Source organism: Sceloporus occidentalis, unplaced genomic scaffold (genome assembly GCF_023333645.1).
Source record: "Sceloporus occidentalis isolate IW3139 unplaced genomic scaffold, rSceOcc1.0.p SCAF_291, whole genome shotgun sequence".
NCBI lineage: Eukaryota > Metazoa > Chordata > Lepidosauria > Squamata > Phrynosomatidae > Sceloporus > Sceloporus occidentalis.
The window spans coordinates 510,001-528,944 of record NW_028317271.1 but is presented as its reverse complement, the minus strand read 5'-3'; the positions used below and the strand labels follow the sequence as shown (position 1 = coordinate 528,944).

The 18,944-nt window shown below is 40.9% G+C and overlaps 1 protein-coding gene across 1 annotated transcript in view; it reads left to right on the top strand.

The window, feature by feature from the left end:
• Positions 1-8,802: 8,802 nt before the first annotated feature.
• The window catches only part of LOC149275401 (LHFPL tetraspan subfamily member 4 protein), a 26,805-nt gene continuing 16,663 nt past the window's right edge, over positions 8,803-18,944 (top strand). The window contains exon 1 of the mRNA XM_089504794.1: positions 8,803-9,208. Within this exon, the coding sequence (XP_089360920.1) occupies positions 8,803-9,208 (406 nt within the window). The remainder of the gene's footprint in view (positions 9,209-18,944) is intronic.

Genomic DNA, 18,944 nt, shown 5'->3' with positions numbered 1-18,944 from the left:
ACAGACAGATAGAGAAGTATAAAGTATCTGTGCGTTCCATCTCAGGTTGAGTTGAGTCGTGGATCTCGTATGATCTGTTGTAATGTATATACTCCACACATGAAGGCATAGACATTGTTATGGTTTAGGTCCATATATTTAATTGAATATACAGTAGGAGATGTTGACTTGTATGGGTTGAGGGATCTTCTTGGGGCAACTCTTGAAGCTCCCTTTAAATGCCCCAGCAGAGGCAGGTGAATGTTGGTTTGCTCCCTAGCCGGTATTTTAGGAGCAGGTGGTAGAAATGCACTATTGGTAATAATTCAACGTAAGGAATACGATGGGTGGTTTATTTGTAGGTGGTTGTGACTTTAGTTTGACCACAGGATGATCCAATGACCATGGTAGGGCTTCCATACAACAAGTCTAGAGAGAAAGGGATATATGGTATAGGACCTCCTGTCTGGTGTCATGTGATCCATGAACTAAGGGCATTATCCTTTCCCAGATACCCAAATATCAAGTTCATCCATCCCTTCACTGAGGCAGTTGAGCGACATAAGGGAGCAGAAGATCTCGTCACTCTCCTGGTCTCCTGGATCCTTCTTGCTAGTCCACCAATAATTAATTAATAAACCTCCCAGGCAACCTCAACCAATTTAAATGTGGTGGATATAGGGTCACGCTTTTGTTAGCACAGCATAATGGTACTCCAGATCTTTACATCTGTCCCACTGACGCTGGTACCACAACTGCCGTATGTCTGTTCCAAAGGTCCCTCAAATTCTTTGTGGCCTCTTCCTTTTTCACACCAAATTTCCCCAGAACCCACCACCTTCCAGAACACTATAGTGTTACCATATATTCATAGAGTTACTATTGTATTTTAAAGTCGATAGGCATTTATCCTTCGAGAACCTCAGGGGTCTGGGTTGACCACCTCGTATTCTACAAGAGTTTTTTTTATTATTTTAATCTTCAGTTATTCTACAAATATATATTTTTGGTTGATCTGTACGTGGATTCCGAGCCATGATTCCATCCAGCTCTCAAATGATTCTACAGTCCCTTAACCTACCCTGTACGGATTTAAGAAAATCGATACCTCTTGTTAAAACCCCTTGCTTATAATCCTGCGAGCTACGGAGTCGGAGCGAAGAAGGCGAAGGGCTTATTAATGCACGAAAACAGTGTTTGTAGCATAACAATGAAGCACCGTCGTTATGGGGGGGGGGATTGTGCGTGGCACTGTACACTTTAATCTTAATGCGTTTTTAAAATATGGAAATACATTCTACACCATTAGCGCCCACGCAGGTAAGCCTTGGGATTGTCTGCCTCCCTCTGAATCTATTTAACACTATAAGCCGGAGCTAAAAATGACAAATGTTGGAGAAGATGCTTATTTGGATACTTTGGATGTTTCACGCTGGATCTTGAATGCACCTGACTGTGAAAGGAGTCGGAATTGCGAGGCATGTGCCACCGAGTTTGTGTTTTTCGTGTGTATTGGTGACACGGACCATTTGTTTTGGATTCCTATCCGATTGTCTCTGTTCTCTCTCCCCGTGTTTATTTTTCTAGGATGTGACATTGTGTGTGTCCTTGATACAAAGTATCACAAACAATAATGTGCAGTAGATGTGTTAAATGTATCACCTGCCTTTTCTTCTTCCACCCCGTATGTTCTGTAGGGGAACCTGAATTGGAGGGGTCTTTGTATTCAAATACCGCGCCCCCCCCCAAAAAAAAATAATGACACCATGCATGAGTTTCCTTGGAATAAAGTGGCCACAGCGTTTATTAACATGCGGCATATAAACAGAATGAATGATAAACAGAATGAATGAACATCATACAACACGAAAAACAGTATCATTATTCCTCATCTAAGGATCCCAACACTTTACTTGCCGCGCCAATCAACCAGGAGAAAGTTTACCCCAAAGTTTCCCCAGAAGCCACCAGCCGCTACCACACCAGCTCAGTGACCTCCGTCCGTCCAAATAATGAAAAACTCCAAAAGATCACCAAAAACCTGAAAACTCCTCGGCCCAACAGAATGCTGTTTACCCCCGAAACACAGCCCACAAGTACATTCTGGACCCTTGCCCCAAAAACATAGTGACAAGTCTACAATATGAGACGGGTGGACGGAAAACAGTCCTTCTCTAAATAGACCTCCCATTAAACCCCTCAAGGTCCCATCATCCCCTTAAACCCCCCCCAACCCTTAAATCCATTCATTCTTTCACCTCTGTCATGGTGCCCATATACCTCCCCTATGCTACATACCCAGGGGTTTCTGGAGGTGATGGATCTGTATCCTTCATATCTTTAAGCAGCCCCTCGGCCCCCGATTACAAGGCACTGATTAAACAGTAGGCTGGGGGAAGTTATCCGGGGCCGGTACAGCATTACAGCTGACTTGCCCTGGGGCAACAACATAAACCATATATAAAATATAAAACACAAATTGTAATAACAAAGCTTTGTTTAGTTTTCACAAAGGGTTAACTCTCCATAAGGAGACCTTTTGTGTGCCGTCAAATATTAACCCTTTAATTCCTCATCACAAAGATTCTATTGCAGTGATGCGCTAATGGTGGCAGCCATAACGGTCCTTATGAAACAATGACTTGTTGGGGGGTAGATAAATAAAGCCACCTGTATTCAGGCAGGGATTCCAGCTGTGATATAGCAGTGAGAAAAGCCACTATAGCCAAGCTCGGCTGTCGTTAAAGGTGCTGTTCTAATTAGGCAAAACATTAATGATGCTCATTAGAATGTTAAGTAAATAAACAGTAGTGGATCTTTTGAGAATCCTTTTCAGTTCCTATGGCAACAACCTATCAGTGCCCGTCTCCGTGTCGCATGGCAATAGAGGCGCGTTATGCATAATAAAAAAAAAAAAAATATGAAATAGAAATTGGGCTCCTAATGCTGCATTTAGTGATAAAAGTGTGAAATTCAGCAGAGTAGGTGGGACAGCACCTTTAAATCTCGTTAATTTTCTATACTGTCAATATTGATAGTATTTTTCATTTTCACTCTTCTCTATTGTAATGGCGCGCTATAAAAAATGGAATTTAATTAAATCAGGGAAGAGTATGTCTTAATACTACGTAACCCTGATAACCTGCAAATTAACCCCAAGAATTGGGTCAACCCAGGTATATCCACAATTACATAGACAATTAAAGCAAAGAGAAAGGGCGCAATCGTCAATCAGTATTATTCTGTTTGAAATAAATACATTGAATTTTGCCTTAAAGGATAAACCAATTTATTTTAACCCATTTTACAGATAAAGAAATGTCTGGTTGCTTTAACCCTTTCCAAAGAATTTATGCTTATTTTTGATAATAGGAGATGCATGTTTACCAAATTCACCTTTTTTCTCCACATGCAGTCCCTATCTTAGGCCAGGAGGTGGCGCTGTGCCCCGTTTCCTTTGTTTGCGTAGTAAATGGCTTCCGATAAATCCTACTTTGCGGAGAATTGCTTGTCTGCCTACCTTTCCGAGCCGCGATTAGCAAATAAAAATAAATAAAAAAATGCTGCTGGCGACGGAAAGCACTTTTCCACTAAAAGCTTAATGAATAAATGACCATCTTCCCAGTTTGATCATCGGTTTAACGCTGGCTTTAGGAAATAAGCGGAAACCAAAGATAAAGAGCAGGCGGAAAACCTAGAATATTAAAAGTGGGGAACTTATGGTCGCCACACCACCCCTCCAAGGTGGGTAATAATATATAGCAAATACCCCAGGGTTTGCGCTAAAACCAACGCTATAATATAATGTAGTTTTCGTCTCTAGTCCTTCAAAATAATGGTGACTGTCCCTTTAAGACAAATAGGAAATAGGAAAATAGAATAGGAAATTGCTTTTTTTGCTATATATATATATATATAATTACTAAATAATTACTAAATATCTATCTTTTCGGGAAGAATCCACATTGAGGCTTAAAAGGAAACCGTCGTTGTCACAGGTTTCACTTATTTTCTCATTTATAATAATTGTAAGAATGTCAGGAAAACATTTAAAGTGTAACGATTAAATCCCTCGATTTGGACACTTTCAAGAAAAAAATGGCTGCCCCCCCCTTAGTCCGTTGGGTATTTCAGAAGTGTGGTCTTGGTTGGGGTGCGGGGTAGAACCTGGCAAGCTCCCTCATGTCTAATCCTTCTAAAAAGGCAACTATTAACTTTATTCATTTATTAACTATTAATTTTACCAATTTATTAAAAATGGAAAGTTTGGTTCGCTTGTAACAGCTGCTCATCCCATCGCTGCACGCAGGCGTTGCGGTGGGGATTCCGCTTTAGGGGTGGATCCTGAATTTAGTTCTGGGTCCTGGTTAGAAGACAAATGTCTAAAAAAGGTTTTTTCTTCCCAAACCCTTCTAGATGTTACTTAAATAAATTATACATTAAGCACTTGTCTTGCCAGCTCGCTGCCTGTAAAGTAAACTCATATATAATACTGTCTCCCCGTTACCTTGGCTTCTAATGGACAAATACACCGGACCGATAACCATTACAAACCTTTCATACCCTCCACTGTGCATCATCTTCAAAAATATGGATCAATAATTCAGGACCCTTCATTTTATGAAATAAATGGCTTCCCTCGCTGCAAAACACCCGTTTAATATTTAATGCCCCCCAGAGGAAATTGGGGGTTTTAACTCTTACCATGCAACACGTATCGCTCAGAAATGAGATAACTTGGAGTCGCTTTTGAAAGGTGTGAACGTTTTGTTGAAAGGAAATGTATAGGTTTAGGAACTCGTTGGTCATCGGAAGGATCCCGCTGCTAATATATATAATCTATAAGTAGATGGTATTGGGGTAAAGATGGCCTTTAGTAGCTTGATGGAAAATGGAGCAAGCAGTAATTCTGTACTCAATATAGTCCTCAATGGACCTTCACGTGTCTCGCTCCTCGGCTCTATATTAGTAGTGAATGAGTTTGACTAAGTATGATGTCATACATACATGATGTCATATGTTAGTGTTCGCAGACCTTGGACCAGTGAGAGGTCTGAGATGGTTTTAAGCAGACCTTACGGTTATCTACTCAGAAGAAGGTAGTAAAGTGTTGCGCCAAGAATTAATCAATGTGAAAGTGGCTATTAATTAATTAATGTTACACCAAAAAAATGTGCAGTGAAAGTATAAAACAATAACACTTATATTAGCTTTTCAATCTACTAAGAAGTCAGAACTTCAAATTCTAGCAACTATAAAAAGGTCAGGGCAGGCAGCAAACAACAAACAGGCAACAGAAAGTCAGGGCAGGATACGCACTGAGGCTCCACAGATTGTCTCGACTCTAAATATTTTGAATTTGTGGTGAATTTGTCTTCTCCTGAAATTATATCCGCCCTGAAAAAAACATAAACCTGTAGTTAAAGCGACAGCAGTTTACTACTCTATATAACATTTTCTATTATTTCACATTATTTTTATACAGAATAACGTCACCCAAAATCTATCCTATTAAACAGTTTTTGTTGTTTCTTTTTGACATCATGCCTTTATTACCGTTGCTCCTATTGGCAGAGACCCAAAAAAAGGAAAATTAATATATATATATATATATATAATTTGTAAAACAATTTGGGGCATTTTTGTTTAATAACAACATTTTCAAAAATCTCAGATTTACATCAAAGGTTTTGCTCATCAATTCCATTAATTAAAAAATTATTAAAATTGCACATTTATTTTTGGATAGGAGGATGTTCAAAAAAATATTGTCATTTTTTCTATTTCCCAAGTAAATTAAGGTATCGACGTGTGGCGGAAAGAAAGGGAATTTAATGAAAACCGATGTGTTAGTCTCATCTCTGGTAGCCAAAGGGTTAACAGAACAGAAATATAGGAATCTGAAATAATTTCAGTCTGGCGCTCCTTGCAGCCTAAATAAATCATCGCTGTTACTACGCTTGAGACTTGATAGCATTAGAGGATGATCTTATCTGGGATTTTTAACACATCTGGGATGAGTATCTGGGGGTCTTTCCTTTATCTTCCGTCAGCGTTATGGGATTTGACCCAAACTCTGCAATCATTTTAAAAACAATAGATGACATTTTTGGTTTGAAGAATGCCTGTTTTTAGTTTTGAGCATCACAAAAAAGGATACATTACAAGACTTTTAATGGGACAGGCAGAGTATTTATTTTTTGCGAGAGTCAGGCAAATTACTTTTGCTGTACCATGCCAGGGAGAGCTGTGTGAGTTGCATGGATGATGTGCACAGTGTTAGTATGGGTGTATGTATGTGCATGGTGTCAGCATGAATGTATGTATGTGCATGGTGTTAGCATGAGTGTCTTTATGTGCATGATGTCAGCATGAGTGTTACTCCAAACACCCTAGTATCAATGTGTGATTACATCAATACATTTAAAACATTGTTTAATATTCTTTTTAATATGTTTTTGTTTAGAATATTGGAGAAAATTATGGTATCAGCAAACATTCTATCAGTTATTTTATTAAGAATAAAAGATTGTAAAAGAATACATTAGGACGGCAACTTTAGGATTGGCAGCCAAAGTCACTTTAATAACTTAGGACACATTATCTCCGGCAGAAGAGTAAGAACTTGCTGACCTCCCAAATGCAAACTAAAGAATCAGTAATTAACTTTCAATTATCCCTCTTTGGCAGGGAACAGGCAGTGCTCCGAGGGTCCTTGTTACTGGTTTTTATACGGAAGACCTTGAGTTATTTTGTGTTCTGTAGGTTCCTGGTTATTTAACAGGCCAGCGTTCACAAAACGAGGGACTGAAATTAAACTATGGTTATTAGGGTCACATGAGTACCAATATGTCTTAACATGTATTAACATTATTGTCAGTCCTTTATTGTCCTCAATGTCCCCAGTTTTAACAGCGCTATGGAATCTGCTGGTGCTTCTGTGACTGATTAAGTCACTTGGTGTTAGATAAGTGGAACAGCCTCCCAGCAAAAGTGGTAGAGGGTAATACAGCAAGGGGGATTTAAACATGCATGGGATAGACATACGGCTCCTGAATCTAAGAAGAGACCAACAACTGATTAAGGTTTGAGTCTTTACAGCAGGAGAAACGGGCAACTAGATTGGGCTGATCTGCCGGCAGATTCTTTCTTAAAAGGAAAATCGTTAAAATTGAGTTGAACATACAAAAAACCAGGTCCGCACACAATATTTTATGATGAAAAACAGCAAAAAATTAATCATTAGTATATTAGTTATACATGAGATTGAGGAAATAATCGTTGAGGTTCACAAATAATTTTCTGATTCTGATATATTGAGAAATTCAATCTTTCCGTACCTCATATGGTTAGTTTAAGAATCAGAAAACTGAAATCACAAAAATCTGGTACCGATTAATCAATCAATGAAAACAAAAGTAACAATTTCTGCTTTAATTGTCAAAATACGTTTTAATTCAGGATAAAACTGGAGCAGTTCTGGTTTATTTGCAGTGATTGTTCTAAATGTAAATAATATGATAATTATGTGTATGTGTAAAGAAAATAGAAAATAAATATTTAATAATAACAAAAATAATAATTATATGAATAATGATTATAATAAGTACATTTCTTTATGGCCTTTGGGGAGTTTTGAGTAATTAAATGTAGGTGAGTATTAATATTAATCACAATAATGCTATGAATAATAAAGAATGAATAATAATAATAATAACAGATTTGTGTTGATACTATGTATTAATTCCACAGCATGTGAGACACGCGTGTGCCATGTGAGGAGGGATTATCTGCTATTTAATTATTTAATGAAATATTTGCCCATCAGCTGAAAATCCATAGTTTTATGTGTAATGAAAACGAACAGAATCAGTGGTTTTCCTGTGGCCCCTAGTGGGCATGTGCCACATCACATCAGCCTTGGCAGAGAGATCCGAGAAGAGAGGGCTGAGGAAGGAAAGGCAGCAGGGTAAATGCCATGATTTGGGTGAAGATGCCCTGCTGTTGCCTTGGCTTAATTGAGCTTCTATGGGAAGCACCCTGTTACTGATGGGTTGCAAAGCATGTCTCCCCTCCCCCACCTGCCACCTTTCTGTGCTGTGATGGAAGCAGGGAACACTCTCCCCTCTCACTGCTGGCTTTATTATCCTTTTTATAGGTTGTGATCATTTTATTTCATCCTCCTTGTCTAATTTAAACAGTGACAGACTCCCCTGCTCTGTGCTGCCAGCCATTTGATCAGAAAGCAGATGAGATCACATTTTTTTTTTTTTAAAGCCCAGAGCTGCCTGGGTAATACTGTTTTTTTTTTTTGTTTTTTTTCTTTTCTCCCAAATCTGCATTAGTTCGGGAGCGCGCAGAGTACTCGGGGGCGCGCAGCCAGCCAGCCAGCTGAAGGAACCACAGCAAAGATGGATTCCCAGCAGCTGCAGGGGAGGATCTCACCAGCCAAGAGTCTGCTGATTCCTTAATGCTTCTGGACAACCTTCTCCCCAATGGCCTGGGACTGTGGCTTCACCTGTCTGCCCTGCTCTGCCCCTCAGGTTCCCAGTCTTGGATGTCCTATGGCACTGTGCCAGACTGGTTTAAAGACCTCTCCTGCTAGGGACTTTGGTCTGTGTGCTTAGCCGGTTCTGCTGTTGGAATACCTCTTCCTGCTTCTTCTGTTGGAATTTTGGCTTTGTCTTGGAATCCTGTGGAACCCCTACATACAAACTGCATGTCCAGGACACACACTCAAACCACCACTTTCCATACATTTTGTGTTGCTTTCCTGTGTGTCTTAACAGTGTCTACAGTGTGGACAGCTGACCACCAGCCAAGATGTTGCCTTCTCAAGAGGCATCCAAGCTCTACCATGATAACTACATGAGGAACTCAAGAGCAATAGGGGTCCTGTGGGCCATATTCACCATCTGCTTTGCCATCATAAACGTGGTGGTCTTCATTCAACCCTACTGGATAGGGGACAGCGTCAACACTCCTAAGCCTGGCTACTTTGGCTTATTCCACTATTGTGTGGGCAATGGAGTAGCTAGCAGAGAATTGAGCTGCAGGGGCACCTTCACGGATTTCAGCACTATCCCTTCAGGAGCCTTTAAGGCAGCTGCTTTCTTTGTGTTGTTGTCAATGGTGCTGATCTTGGGATGCATCACCTGTTTTGCCCTGTTCTTCTTCTGCAACACAGCCACTGTGTATAAGATATGCGCCTGGATGCAGCTTTTTGCAGGTAATGGGGGGGGGGGGGCAAAAATTGTTCAATGGGGGTCCCTGCGCTGTTGGAAGGACCTATAACTTATACCCTATAAGCACATAGGCTCCCCATCCAATTCAATACATTCCATTAATATGTAACAAAGTAACTCATTTTATGTCTGTTACATGATGTCATAAGCACATGTGCTTGAGTAAAAGAAAAAAACACTCCGATATCATATATTTCAATGATTGGGATCACTAATATTCTATATTAATTATTATATATATATTTAACAATTAGCTTCTTATACATTCTATGGGGTCCAATGTATGGACAGTCTATGTCCTGAGATCAGGTCTATATGGTCGTTGTTTACGCCCACCTTGGATCTTATTCCAGAAATACAAGTACAAATAAAATATAAATGTGTACAAAATAAACATGATTTATTAACAGTATAGATTTATACGTATGGCCCGGAATTAATGATATTTTGCTAAGAGGTTTGTATTAAAGTGGAATTATCTCGCTGGCTGCTATGTGATTTCATTAAGCAGATAAGCTTTATATAGCCCATTAGAGCGCTGTGCGTTAGGCAGGGCAATCCCTGATTCATTAATTCAATAATTTTTTTTTGCTTGCACGGGCAGTTATTCTATAGAGCTGACTAAGGGGAACACGTCGTGAGAATTCATTACAACCGACTCCACAAACCTTTAAATATAAGTATTATTTTCTATGGTTTTCCACCATTTTTGCTTAAAACTCAGGTTCCTGGCAGCTGTGCATCCGCCAGGCAGGTGTCCGTAGTTGCCATGGTTTTAATTACTATTATAACAAATTATTTTTCGGTTTTTGGAAATACGGCCTTAAAAAAACACACAGAATGTGGTAGGATAGAAACCCAGAATGTTCCGGCAGATCAGACCCATTCAGCCCATTTAGTCTGTCCCCCTGGTCTTGTCTTAAATTCAGCAGCCATATGTCTGTCCAATGCTCCCTCACTGTCTACCACTTCTGCTGGGAGGCTGTTCCATTTGCCCTCACGGTAAAGGAGCTATTGTTTCAAACTGGGCTCCATAAATGTATACATTTCTTTTCATTGTGTGTTTATTCCGAAGAAGGTAGCACCTAGTAGTTGAGTTACCGTTACTTGGTCCTCGCTATATAAGGTTCAATATAGAATTTTACTCATGTAAGTCATGTCTAGGGGCAAATTTGGGCAGAAGCTGGGGGTTAAAGACGTAGATACGGGGTATGTTGTAGAAAAGGCTTTAAATACATGTCATTGTAGGTACACGCGTGTTGTCGTACTGCTTTGCATTGTGGGAATCCTGTATAGTTTAAGGAACGCTTATTGATGTCTGCATGCTTCTAGCGGTCTTAAAACCAACAAAGACGTCTAAAGGACACAAAATTAGAAGCGTTAACTATTCTTGGAGGAAAAGGCAGGAAAGGGTTAAATGATCTGGCCCTGGAAGTTGCATTAATTGTTACTGGTGCATGCGGAAGAGAATAAAGTTCTCTGCAGTACGGCGCATTATCCCATCGATTAAGTGCAATAAGAGGTTATAAAGTCCCATTATAATATCGTCCGCGCCTCAAGGTATGGACTAAGTTGGTGCGTCGTTTCAGGGGGGCATTTGTTTCACGGGACAGAAGAGGCAAATAATGTAATGTAAGCCATCTTTATTTGACCGAAAGGTGGGTAGATAGGTGGAACAGCCTCCCAGGTGACGTGGTAGTGGGTAATACAGTCAGGTAATTTTAAACATGCATATGGATCAAAGATGAGGCCACCCACTGATTAAGGTCTCTACAGCAGGAAAACAGGTAACAAGATGGGCTGATCTGCTGGCACATTGTATATTTACCTAGAGCTTATTTACTCTCAATAGTCTCAGGCACCGCGACCAATACTTTGATCTGCTAAAAAAAACAAAAAAAAAAAACATTTTAAGCCTAGATGTTCTCTTAAATCTTATGGGGCAGCTAAACAAAAACTGGAGCCACAGAGGCACCGGCAGACGTTTGCCCCAAACATGGCCGTCCTTAAAAGTGGGGTACACTGCGCTTTGTATTTAATTCCCCAGGGTTTTACGGGATTAACTTTTATGTAATCGTATAAATGCTGCAATTTCTATTTATTTCTATTTGTTCTGAGCCATAAGTGTTTAGGTGTATGTTCATAATAATATATATATATAATATTTTGCTATATTGTTGCCCTAAGACTGTTTTCTGCACTACGAGATGTCTCTCCTCCGTACGTCTCGCATATCCACCCGTTTATTGCTGCCGAGCGCTCTAAGTGTTCCAGCGATGCTCTTGAGGTTAATTCAGGGACAGGGAGAGCGATCAAACGCTGCGTTTACAGAACATTGGATGTTTGGCATTGTCTTTATACGTTTGGCCAAATGAGGAGGTTCTCCAGCCATGCATATAGCAGAATGGATTACGAGTCCCCAAGTGACCTCTTCACTTGTCTATGAGTCCAGCTGAGAAGCCGTTCCACTCAATAAATCATAAATTAAAAAAAAATATATATATTAAATACGTTTGATTTGCCTGAAAGAATGAAGATTTTACAGAAGATATTAAAGGGAGTTTTCATTCCAACTCTTTTCCTAAGGCTTACATAGCTGCTTTTCCTGCTGTAAAGACTCAAACCTTAATCAGTCGTTGGTCTCGTCTTAGATTCAGGAGCCGTATGCCTATCCCTTACATGTTTAAACTCCCCCCGCTGTATTAACCTCTACCACATCTGCCGGGAGGCCTTTCCATTTATCTACTTAAGTAAAACTTCCTTCCATTCCATCTTATCCTCTGACCCTCTAGTTTAAGATTATGAGCTTCCCTCCTCTCCTTTACGTATTTAAGCGTTACTTCTCGCTGAGGTCAGGCCCTAGATTTTCCTGTCCCGCCAACTGGATCATCCGGTATATTCCGGGATTCGGTGCCTGTACGAAGCTATCCGAACCGTGGCAAATAGACTCAGCGGGAATTCCAAAGTGCGTTAAATGAACCCAGCGCTGGATATGAAAGGTCTCGGGTGGGAAAGGGTCCTCTTCCCGGTGGCTACATTGTTGCGAAATGTTTGTTTACGTTATGTTATTATTGTGTTTATCACATTGTGTCTGTTACGTAATTGGCTACAAATGATTAAACAGAAGGACTTACTGTAATAAACATTGGGGAGCGAGCAGGGACTGCCGGGTGTTAGAAGTTTGTATCGCAAAGTCTTTTCTTTCATTTATTTTATTAGACTCTTGCGATGCATCAGTGCCTTGTTTAGATTTTTACATTAACTTCTCTAATTCAAATTAGATTTCCTCATCCAGCAACGGGGGGGGGGCTGCTCCCTCCGGGCCAACCGAGAAAGTATTCTCGAGTTCTTTAAAAAGACGGTCGGAGGCTTCGCTGGAATGTAGGGAGTTTTTACTTTATTGAGAGGACGTGGATAAGTGGAACAGCCTCCCAGCAGAAGTGGTAGAGGGTAATACAGCGAGGGGATTTAAACATGCATGGGATAGGCATATGGCTCCTGAATCTAAAACGAGACCGATTTAAGGTTTTAAACGGGCGACTAGACAGGGGCCAAATGGGGCCAATCTGCCAGCAAGTTCTGTGTTTCCAGGATATAACAGAAAAGGCATCATTTACAATAAGAATGTAGTTTATTAGCATGCGCATATTATCATTTTTAACTTTTTTTTATTATTATGCAGGACGTTCGTCTAAAAAAAAAATAATAAAAAAAATACCTGGAGAATATTTTAATACAATATGTCTGTTAAGTAGAGTTGATTTTTAGATCATGGGTTTAGGTTTAGTAAGGTGCCCTCTGACAGAGGACTGGTCTGCGGATGTCTAATTCTAGAGTACAAGAATATAATTTTTTTTTTTTAAAAGGCACCTGGAGCATTCATATCCTTTGTGTCTTTTCAGACTGCTGTGTTGCAAAAAAATAAAAAAAATAACATTATGCTACATTCACAAACATTTCTGGACATTTTCCCACAACATGTCAGAATTTAAGATATTTTAATTTCAGCACAGTGGGGGAAGGCATTTTCCTGCGCACTTGCTCTTAAGAACACATGCTGAGCAGGAGGCTGCTGTCGGACAGGACACAGGAAGTGAAGTGCGCCACAGAAAATTGCTTCCCCTTTTTTTTTTTTATCCCGAAATCCAAATGGGAAAACTAATGTATACATGACAACTTGGCCTACAGAACAGGACAGCATGATTCCTCTGGATGATGATGATCTTGAAAGACACATTTTTAAATTTCAATGTGTTGCTGGTTCTTGCCTGAAATACTTGCTTTTGGCTTCTTCAAAGTAAGCCCAGAATCTGTTAAATAAGACGAGATGGGGATCAATCTTAATTGAGTTTGTCGTTCTAAGTGTGTGTTCCTTCCAGACCTTGTGATGGGTACGAGGGGTGCCGAAACCGGATTGTGTTCCGAATGACAAATTGTGCTGCGGAACACGTCTGCCAGCAAATAGAGCTTTGCTGGGTGGTCTCCTGGGGACAATGCTGGTGTGCGGTTGGCAAATGATAAAACTTCCGAAAAGTTAAAGAATCCTCTCCTGTCTTTCTACTCCTTGCTCTGTGAACAAACCGAGAAATCGCTGCTTGGGGAGTAGGAAAGCTCGGAAAAAAATATTTTTAATTTGATATTATTATTAACCCATGAAACCATAGACTAGATGACCATCCCAAGTATCATTTTGCACCTGTGCTTCTTACATTCTTTTGCTCCTACTTGATCATAGAGGGAATTGTTGTGCTGCTGGAGATCGGATGGGTGATTGTAGCCTCCCTCTCATGGTAGCCTTGGCCCCCCCTCTCTCGTTGTAGCCTTGGGCCCCCCCTCTCTCGTTGTAGCCTGGGCCCCCCCTCTCTCGTTGTAGCCTTGGCCCCCCTCTCTCGTTGTAGCCTTGCCCCCCCTCTCGTTGTTTCATACTTTTGAGGCAACAAGTCCGATGGGGTGGTTGGGGAGATCTCCCATGCGATGTACAATCTTTTACTTGTGACCCCTCATTATGTTTCCCAGTATTATTTCCTAACAAGTGGATGATTAGGCAGTCCTGATAACCATAGATACCCAGGTATGTGTAAACCCAGAGCGAAATTGTGGATTTTGCTTCTTTTTCTATTTCTTTTGCCCAATGGTATCATAAGTTCCGTGTGGAGGGTACAAGATAACTACAGACTAGCGTAGGAAATAATCAGGGTAATGATTACATGCCAAGCATGGAGAATATTAAAAAAACAACTCCTGGTAGGCTGCTTTCCAAGACACAATGTATCATTGTTCCAATTAAAATACACTGTAGTGTTTATTTACTCTATAACTTCTCTAGTATAATATACTCTAGTATAATAGTGAGGAATTATAGATATAAAGGGTCTTGTTGGTCAGTCTGTAGACCATAGGAAGGACCATATTACAATTGTTGGCATCTCAACCGAGATTTATACGCAAGATGGCCCAACTTGTTTGAGTTTGCCTTAAAAATTTGATTCAGCTGCCAACTCGAGCTTAAGTGAATAGATACGTTCATGATGACCCATTGGACAATGGGCAGAGCTCTTCTCCTCAAGTTCCCCCTTATTAAGAGTACCAGGCTGGTGTCTCCAGGAACATGAAGTCTGTGTGGACCATGAAAGAGGTACCTCAAGTATGAATGATCCTAACAATTTGGTGAGCGGTCAGTAGATGTATGAAGAACAACCTCAAATGGTGACAACCACCATGGGTTCTTCACATTGTATGATAGCCTATGAGGGGTGCTTATTACAGAAGATGAAGGGTCCATACCACAATAATCTCTCTGATTAGCAAATACGCTACCTTGTTGGTATAAAATAAATCCCACAAGAAGGTTTATCCTGAGTCGAGATTCAGATACATCATCGAGAAGTATGGAGAAGGTGTAGTCAACGTCCGTGTTCCCATCGCCAGGTTCAGCCGGTTCCCCTCATTGTCCCACTCAGGTTGCCCCCCCCATCTTTTGCTTCTGTTTTAAGAATACAAATGTAACAGATTTAACACAGATGAAATGTGTCCATATTGTGCCCAATAACAATTCATTCCGCACATAATCAATTACGTGGAACTGTGAAAATATACGGCAATATTGGGACTCGGCTGCACCATATGTTACCGAGTGGGAGAAGTCGTTGGCATTCAGAGGATTTTGCTCAGTGAGTTGCTTGGCTCATTAACTGATAAGCCACACGATAAAAACGTGGGTGAGTGATGTGAATGAATTTGTGGCATGCGGGTTATTTAAAGAGACAGCAGCCAATTCTTCAGCTATGAATGAGTCTGATAGTAAAGACCACCTTAAGTGCAAGTTGACTGCTCAACCAATGCTTTATTGGCCACAAATTAATTTCATGAACATTATAAAAAGGGAGATGGATTTTTCATTGTATTTCTCTAAATATGTACTATAAAATAATTTTATCAAATCTTATATCAATTGTGGAAAGTAATCAGAGCAAATAGTAGAAAAGAACAGATTCTTTCCAGATATAGCACTATTCCACTATTCTTGTTAAGATATTAAAACTGGACTATATTAAAACTATGCAATAGTCCTCTGGACTGAAGACCCTGGGACACCAAAGTAGTTTGTTTTTGTAATTGCTTGCAATACCTCATATAACCACTAGTTGGAACATGATCTTACATTTACACAATCACTAGCTCCTTTATGTGCTCAGTGCATGGGGTTATTTATGTAGAATGTACGGCGATTCATTCTTGTTCTTTCTTTCTGCCTGAGGTGCTTGATAGCAAGTACATTCACTAAAATCACATAATCAAACATATTATATATATATATATATATATACAGTATTTATTTACATATGATCATTTATAGCGTAGCTTTAAAAAAGTGTAGTTTTACATTTTTCAGCATGTTTCTTGGGGGGGGGGACTTCTTTAAAGGATTTGCAAAAAAGATAAAAACGAATCACTATGCCGTAGGAAATAATTCATACGCAATTATTAGATATCTTTGCTTGCACTCGGTAATGCGGCAGCATTAAGAGCCCAGACTCTGGGAGATTTAATTGCCGCTGTCGTAGGATTCTCTCTGTTCTAATTTAAGCTCAATGTGTCGGACAAATGGGATTTAATTGCAGATTTCAGTCACTTGTCTTAAATCCTGAATCAGACAAGAAGAAAACTGCCTTAAAGGGAAAAAAAAGTGACCCCAACATAATATAAGACTAAATGACTTCTTCAAACATGAAGAGTTCCCTAACAACTCGTGGTAATTGAGGTTAGAATCTAAAACGAGAGGGTCAGAGGCTGAGAGGGAATGCAAAGAGGTTTTGCTTTACTGCTAGATAAGTGGAACAGCCTCCCAGCAGAAGTGGTAGAGGCTCATACAGGGAATTAAACATGCATGGGATAGACATACGGCTCCCGAACCTAAGACGAGACCAACGACTGATTAAGGTTTGAGTCTTTACAGCAGGAGAAACGGGCGACTAGACGGGGGCCGAATGGGGCCGTTCTGCTGGCACATTGTATGCTTCTCATATATGCTGAAAAATAAAATTGCAAAATAACTAAGTGTAGGGTTATAAAACGCCCAACAAAATATAGCTTTTTGTGATAACACGGATGAGTCTGTGATCTCCTTGCAGTCGATGGCAAAAGTGCGTCGGAGGGGTCATGCAACAATGGTCAAGCAGGGGGCCCTCACCTTTTTTTTTTGCTTTCTAATTTATCATGAGGCACATACATCGCCTCTTTAATCGTTGTCATTCCAAGCCACTTCAGGAGGTCAGGTCTTGCAGTCCGGCTCTGTTTAGCCGGCCACATCCAGAACACGGATGACCTTTAGAACAACCACCCAACATTTCACAAAAGGTTAGGTTTGAAAAGGCTGTCGCACTTTCCTGGCATCTTCTAAAAGGTCCTGCTTAACCCATCGAAGTTCTCTGTGTGACGAATGCCCCCGTTCACCTTTTTTGTCTTTGTTTGCCTCTGGGAACTATCCGGCTTTCATACAAAGACTCCGGGTGAAGCGACGCTTCTACGGTTCTTTAGGCAACAACACAGAATCACACTAGTTTAGACACACCCTAATCCCGCCCCTTTCCCTCCCACCTCCATACAAAATGTTGGTGCTAGCCACGCCCATAAATGCCATCAACTCTGCCCAGAATTGGCATTAGTCCCGCCTAAAAACATCTTTAGTCTCGCCCGCTCACATCATCACCCCCTCCCCATTTTTCTTTTGTTTCTGTAGGAACGACCTATCAGTGGCTGCCTTTGTGTCACGTGACAATTAAGAGCCCCCCCCCGCCCATGCCACCCTTCTTGCTGATCTCTGAAACTTTAAGGATGCGGCATCACACCTGCGTTATTAGTGCCTAGTGGCCCTAAAAGGGTGTATAATGGATGGGGGACACTCTCTGATGTCCCCTCCTATATCACCTTCCTGGTGACTTAAAGTTTAAGGCATCACATTTGCGTTCCTAATGCCTGATGGCCCCTCTTACCTAAATGCGTGGCTGATTTACGAGGGGCCGCTAGGGACTGATAATGCAGGCGTGATGCCACATCCTTAAAGGTGGTATAGAGGGGCCATAGAGACAGACCCCGTATCCAGTAATACCCCTAAGAGGGTAACACTTAGTGATATGGTGTATTATATCCCCAGTATGTAGTACTTTTTCCGCCCCGGTGCCTCGTTACCCGGACAGCTCTGCGAGGTACGAGTCTCCTTTTTGGATTTTATCTGTAAGGATTGCTTGTTATTGTTAAAATGTTTGTGTTTTACTCCTGAGTTTCCCGATTACAGACGATGTTTCTCTGTACGTTTTCGGTCACGCTTCGCCCGCCACACCTTCAAACTCCCAGTATTTCCACTTAACGTTTCTATTTATTTCTTCGGTAAAAACTAATTTTGTAGCAAAATATGATTTGTCTCTGCTGAGGAGTAAAAAAAAACAGGGCTTTAATATGTCAGCAATAAAAGGTAACTGATTGGCCACTGAGTCAGCTGTAATATCCCCCCCAGTGCTGTAATAACTCCCCCCTCCCAGTGCTGTATACAGTCGTAGATCCCCAAAATATTTTTTTTCCCGGCTCAAACACCACACCGAGCTGATGCTTTATGGCGATGCTAATGAAGTCAGTTGCTCCATAGGCTTTCATTAGTCAGAGTGTCCAACTGGGTGATTTAGACTGAGCCATTCTATTGTTCCCCACAGGCAGTATGATAAGGAGTCGGGGGGGGTCAAATAGATTGGGGGTTCAGATAACAGAGCGAGAACTCCTACAAATGACTGATCTAAAGCTACAGAAAAAAACATTATATTATCCAAAAACTAGAAAGCTTTAAAAGCAAAAAAAAAACAAAAACAGCACAATACCGTATTTGCTCGATTATAAGACGAGGTTTTTTTCAGAGCAAATGCTCTGAAAAATACCCCTCGTCTTCTAATCGGGGTCGTCTTCTAATCAGACCTCAAATAGAGTCTGATTAGGAGACTAAGATCCAGATCCCCCCACCGCTGCAGGGGACCTGGATCCTCCTGTCTCACCCCCCCCCCCATCATACACACACTTACCGGTGCTTCCTGCTGTATTGCCGGGGCAGCGGGTTGACGTCTACGCGATCCGCGTAGACAACGTCCGCTGCAGCCGGAAGGAGGTGTGGCTAGCAGCGGGGGTTGTCTGCGTCCGTCGCGTAGACCTTCCCCGACTGTCAGAGATCTCTGATCT